The 6,389-nt window shown below is 45.2% G+C and overlaps 1 protein-coding gene across 1 annotated transcript; it reads right to left on the bottom strand.

Moving 5' to 3' along the window:
* Positions 1–3,577: 3,577 nt before the first annotated feature.
* On the bottom strand, positions 3,578–6,252 carry mettl18 (methyltransferase 18, RPL3 N3-histidine). Its single transcript, XM_043692756.2, has one exon. The coding sequence runs from the start codon at positions 6,198–6,200 to the stop codon at positions 5,289–5,291; it is 912 nt and encodes a 303-aa protein (XP_043548691.1). The 5' UTR covers positions 6,201–6,252; the 3' UTR covers positions 3,578–5,288.
* Positions 6,253–6,389: the final 137 nt, after the last annotated feature.

The following is a 6,389-nucleotide window of genomic DNA, read 5'->3' as shown; positions in this document are numbered from 1 at the left end:
ATATGGGAGACTTGCTTTTATTAGCCAAGACAGAGTTTAAGAACACAGGAAATTACACCGGATTGGTATAAAATGTTGCTTAGACCATGGCCAAAGTATCACGTGCAGTTCTAGAAACCACATTCTTAATTGCACTGGAATGGATGCAGACGAGATTTACCAGGATGTTGTCTGGCTTGGAGAGTTATGTAGAGATTACTGGAGTTGCTTTCCTTTGAGCAGAGCAGACTCAAGAGGGTCATCATTAAGATGCATAAAATTATGAGTGGCATAGATATGGCAGACAGGCAGAAACTTTTCCATTTGATGGAAGGATCAATGACCAGGGGCATAGATTTAAGGGGCAGGCAGTTTAAATGGGATGCAAGGAAAAATATTTTCACCCAGAGGGTAGTCAGAATCTGGAACTAACTGCCTAAAAAGGTTGGTAGTGACAGAAACTCAACATTTTACTAGTTAAAAGACCCCTTGCAATGCCAAGGCATACAAAGCTATGGGCCAAGTTTTGGAAAAAAGGATTAAAATAGTTAGGTGCTTGTATTTGGCCAGCGTAGACTCAATGGGCTGAAGAACCTTTTTCTGTGTTGTAGACCTCTATGACCTGACATAAAAACCTCAATAGCTTACCACTGACAGCACATTTCCTGTATGGGTGCTCCTGCTGCAGCCAGCACAACCCGTAGATGACAAAATGTAGCACATCGAAGGAAATGGCTCCGAGACATATTCACAGAACAGTGGATAGATCAGTTTAAATTAGATGCATTCTTGTTCCAGCAATGAACAAATTTCAGGTACTACTGTTGTGCACAAAAGCAGTCTTTTTCATCCAAGTGGCTTCAAACTTACACTTCTATTTATGGAAGTTTGTAACTTACCCTCCTAATAGCAGTAAAATCTAATACAATACCCAAAATCATGTTTGTCCACCACAATCCAGAGCACTGTTCATTATCTGGTCATCAGGGTTGGTCAATGCAATGAAGTGTGGGACCAGCAAAGTAGAATTTTTGCAAAGAACTGCTACAATATCTTAACAGTTATATTGATTTGGAACAGTCAAGCAACAGGAAAACCTTTATATTGGTAAGCAAAGCTGATTCTGTGGGTGAAACTCCAACACTATTTCTGGATATATTTGGAATCTCTAAACTTTGTTCTTCAGTATTTTAGACTTGCCAAAATCCAGTGCGGTCTCAGGGGACACCACCCACCCCACCTGACCATATTCTACATTTCCCAATTAGAAATATGGAAAAAGAACCTTTTTTTAAAAAAATTTTACATTTTTCAGATCACTTAACTGTTTTGAACTCCAGGGAAAACAGGCCTAGTCTACTCAATCTCTACTCAGGACAATCCCTTCATCCAAGAATCAATCCAGTGGATCTTTGTTATATTTGCTTGAATGCAGGCCCATCTTTCCTTCAATAGTTCAAACAGAAGAACTCCACATGTGGGCTCATACCAGGTCAGGGTGTCAGGCTCCTTCTTTACCCAGTTTGGCCAATGAGATTTCAAACCCGCAATGATTCAGTCCTGCAACTGTGCTTTGAAATGACCTACCAAGCACTTAGTTGTACAAAACACAGCAGTTCAACTCTCAGCTAGTTATAACAGGCCCCTCAAGCCTGCTCTGCCATTTCTGGGATTACAGCTGATCCACCATTTCACAAATCCACTTTCCTGCCCTTCCCCCATAACCCCAAATTCCCCTACTGATCAAGAATCTACGTTTCTCAGCTTTGCATATACACAAGGCTGCAGTCACAGCTCTCTTTGGCAAAGACTTCCAAGACTATCAACCCTCAGAATCCTCCTCCTATGTCTTGAATTGGCACCCCGATATTGACCATGTTCTTTGGTCCTAGACTCTTCCTAGAAGGGGAAACATCCTCTCAGCATTCACGCTTAAGAATACATTTCAATGAGATCATATTTCATTCTTCTAAAGATCATTGAATAGAGTTCCAACCTGTTTAGCCTTTGCCCATATCAGTACACCAGAAACGAATAGCTTGAAGATCCAGAACTTAGACTACCATGTGGTTCTAAACTTCAATTTTAGAGGTTTCCATCGAATATGAATATTTAGCTGGTACAACCTGATTAGGTGCGTATTGCATTTTGGTAAAACAAACAAGGGGAGGACTTATACAATGAAAAGAAGGGCCTTAGATAGTGTTGTAAAACAGAGAACTAGGAGTTCAGGTACATAATTCTTTGAAGTTTACATCACATATAAATAGAGTGGTTAAGGCAGTACTTAGTACACTTGCGTACATTATTCAGACCTCTAAGAATAGGAGTCGCGACATTATGTTGAGGCCTCTTCTGGAGTACGATGTCCAGTTCTGGTCGCTCTGTTATAGGAAGGATGTCTTTAAGCTGGAGGGGATTCAGAAGAGATTCACCAGAATGTAGAGTTATTTAACATTGTCTTTTGTACCCAGGTACAGTGAAAAAGTGAATGATGTTGCCACATTCTCACACCATCTTGGATAATAAAGTACTGAATAAAATGGTATAAATGGCAAAGTACTGAAAAAATTAATATTAATTTAATATTAATAAAACTGAAATAGCTTCAAAATTTCATCTTTCCCCTCTCTGTAGGCTTCACACTCTCTGCTCCTCCAGTCGCCATTGTCTGACATCACCCCTGGGGCCCTGACAACTCCTTTTCTGCTGCCATCAGCACCATTGCTTCTGCCACCTCAGAGCTGGAGACTATCATGCTGCACCAGCCCTGCACCTCCTCCGACACTGGACATCAACTGATTAGTCTTCTGATGCTACAACCAGAGATGGTGATACATGGGGTTTCAGTGTCCCACAGGAGGACACCCCTTGCAACCAAAATAAAGAAAAATGTTACCCAGCTTGCCAGGAATGGAGGGTTTGCGTTATAAGGAAAGGCTGGGTAGACAGACTTTTTTCCCCACTGCAATGTAGAAGTTTATAAAATCATGAGGGCGGGGAATTTCAAGACTAGTGGACATAGTTTTAAAGTGAGAGGAGAAAGATTTAAAAAAAGACTAAAGGCAATTTTCTTTTAAACAGTGGTGTGTGTGTGTATAGAATGAACTTCCACAGGAAGTGATGGAGGCAGGTACAGTTACAATGTTACAAATTAATTAGAAAAGTACATGAATAAAAAAATGTTTGGAGGGATATGGGCCAAGCAGAGAGAGGTGAGACTACTTTAGTTTGGGATTATAGTCTGAAAGGACTAATTGGACCAAAGGGTCTCTTTCCATGCTGTCTGACTCTAGTTTATGGCATTCTTTTGACCTAAAAGGTGTTACATTTGCTGGCAAAAGTCACTGCATTTCAAATAAATTAGTTTCATACAAGTATAATCTGAAATTTGCTTCAATAAATTAAAAATATTGATTAACATTAAAATCTATCATAACATATTCCAAGGCACAAAAACACCTTCGTCTATTGATAAGCTTCATATACCAGTTAGAATCATAATGCAACCAGTTTCTATTCCAAGTGCTAGCAGTAAAAACATGGAGAAACCATTTGAGCTACTTAAAGAAACCATTTTAAAACCAGATCTGGAAAATTAGGAGATGGTGGTTTTATTGCACACAAGTGTTTTTTTTAAACAACATATTAAGGATTTAATCCTTAGCTGTTAAGACCTGTGAAAAAAAGCAATCACCAGACATCAGAGAGATGTACAGCACGGAAACAGAGCCTACGGTTCAACTCGTCTATGCCGACCAGATATCCCAACCCAAATTAGTCCGACCTGCCCAATATCCCCCATGATGCTTTGTGAAATGGAATTACCAGAGGGGCGGAGCCAGCCAGCCCTTTGGAATGGGTAAAGGGGGCAGCAAGACCAGCTATCGGTGCTTTTTTTCATTCTCCTCGCTGAGCTTGCTGTGTCTCTGGACACTAACCCTTTGGGGTTGAAGACATCGACCCTGTCTGCAACCTCAAGTCCACAACAACACCCAAGGGCAGAGAGGGACCTCCACCAAACAAGCAACAATTCCCTCTGGAGTAATTAGTTAGGCATTTTGGCAGGGTGGGGGCACACATGTGGAGGAGGATGGTTGTGTAATTCTTAAAGTACAAGTACCCTATAAATTGTGTCAGGGTAAAGATTTACAGTGTCCACTCCAGTTCTTATATTTTATATCATAGCATAGAGCATATGTTGCAAAGTATTGTACAGATTGGGCAAATGATTGTTTTTTCTGTAATAAAGTTCAAAATTACCAGAGAACTCATATCTGAGTCAGTCTGATCTTTCTTTTTCTGTCTTGGGGATACTGCCAAATGTGTAGGTACCAGGTGGCCATTGTCTCACCAACAAGAGGGAATCCCCCAGGCATTTGTGGTGGTCACAATTACTGTGTGGAGGTACGTTCCAACTTGCTGGTCAGGACAGACAGACAGACCGACCAAACAGTCAGTTCAGCACCCTCTCTCCAATGGAGTTGCTCTAGTGCAGCATTCCGGGTCTTTGAAGTTTCAGAGCCTACTGGACAGAGCCCACCACAGTAATCGGCAAACCCCACACACCGACCGGGATGTGGAATAAAGGAAAGAGGCCCTTCCACACATGGCAAACAGTGGAATTAAAATTCAATCAAAACAAAAATATAGAATTAATAGTCTAATGACAACCATGAACCCATTGCCGTTTCACTAAATGTCCTTACCTGGTCTGGACTACAGGTGACTCCAGACCCATAGCAAAATGGTTGACTATTCACTACCCTCAAGGGTCAACATCCTCATCCAGTGAGGAAATTTTTTTTTAAAAATGTGTTATGTTAAATTCCAACACTTAACCCACTCTTTACAAGGTATCCGAATCACAGCTGCTAAATTCTTCCAAAGTACTTGGAAGAGATTAAAAAGAGTCAGTTTTTACAACAGGGGATAAAAAGACCCTTCAGCTCATTCTGTCTGCGTCAGTCATCGTGCGTCTCTTTATTCCAATCTGTTTTCCAGGTCTTGGCTCATAACCCTGTATGCTATGGTGCTTTGTTAACAGTTATTTGCTCTTGAAATCAAAACTTATTTTTACTAATTCATATCAATATCTGTATCCTGTGACATGAGGCAATGGAAACACTCTTCCAGCATGTACACTTCAGTCACTTTGCGTTGATTCAACACTTCACAGCGAAGAGTAGGCTTTCATCCATTTTCCCTATGGATTCCACCTCGAGGTTTTGTCTTTGAGAACAAAACCCTCGATGTTAATTTCCTGAAAGCTGTTCAGCGGTCGTATAAAGTGCACCTCAATTTGCGAGTCAGTAACAGTGGGCTTTCCTGAAGGACATGGTGGCGATGCATCTCTGGAGGCCGTCGTCGATCACTTTTACTGTCTGAATGTCAAAGACCCCCTTCTGCTTGACAAAGCTCTCGAACAGGTGGATGCCGCCGCCCACCCCGAAGTAATGGGACTTGGTGGCCAGGTAGACCAGCCCGTCCCGGGACAGCAAGCTGGACAGGGCGTCGTGCAGCTCTCCGTAGCTGTCCGGGTTGTACAGAGTCTCCGAGCTCAGGACAAGGTCGTACTTGAAGGAGCCGCCGTGGACGTTGCCGAACCGGGACCAGTCTCCCGAGAAGAAGCGGCAGCGGGACAGCGGCCGGGGCTCCGGGCCCTGGGCTCTCCGCCTTTTCGGGGGCCGTTCCTCCTCCTCGTTCAGAGCCACGTTGGGGAGGGTCACCCCTTCGATCACGGAGCCGTTGTAGTCCTGGAAGTGGACCTCGGCCGCCCCCCTCCTCAGGGCGACGATGCCCAGGAGTCCCGCCCCGCAGCCCAGGTCCAGGACCCGCCGGCCCTCCAGCTCGACACCGGACAGGTGCTCGATCAGGTCGAAGGTGCACTGCCAGATCTTCAGGCCTCCCTCGTAGACGCCGGGCACGAGGTCAGAGCGGCGGGCGATGGCGCCGGAGACGCCGGCCTCCCCGCGGTCCTCCAGGCTCAGCGCCCGCTCCACCGCCCAGACGTTCAGGTGCCTGAGGCACAGCGGCTCCGGCGCTGCCACCTCCACTTCCTCCACTACCGCATCTTCCAGGATCCCCTCCAGCTCTTCCCAGAGCACCCCGTGTTCCTTCACGGCCTCCGAGCCCCTCTCCGGCTGTGTCGGAAACCGCTCAGCCTCTCCAGTCCCGGGCGGCTCCGCCGGCCCCAGGTCGAAGTTAAATTTGAATTCCATGCTCGAGCCGCCCGTTAACCGCCGGCCTCGAGCCCGCTCATGACGGGACACCGTCCTCCCCGCCCCTCTTTTCCTTTTGGCCAATCATACCCCGCGCCCACGGCCTCACGCCCCGCCTCTCAGCCTATCAGCGGAAGGTACCCACCCAGTCGCCCTTTCAGACTATCACCTCGCCCCCTGCCGTCACGT

This window comes from Chiloscyllium plagiosum, unplaced genomic scaffold, assembly GCF_037043375.1.
Source record: "Chiloscyllium plagiosum isolate Xiang-an unplaced genomic scaffold, Cpla_swu_hap1 HiC_scaffold_6, whole genome shotgun sequence".
NCBI classification, from domain to species: Eukaryota; Metazoa; Chordata; class Chondrichthyes; order Orectolobiformes; family Hemiscylliidae; genus Chiloscyllium; species Chiloscyllium plagiosum.
The sequence above is the reverse complement of the archived record's forward strand: the minus strand, read 5'-3'. Positions and strand labels throughout refer to the sequence as shown.

Excerpts from the sequence above, each read along its gene's own strand:
- mettl18 (XM_043692756.2), bottom strand. The coding sequence starts at position 6,200 with ATGGAATTCAAATTTAACTTCGACCTGGGGCCGGCGGAGCCGCCCGGG.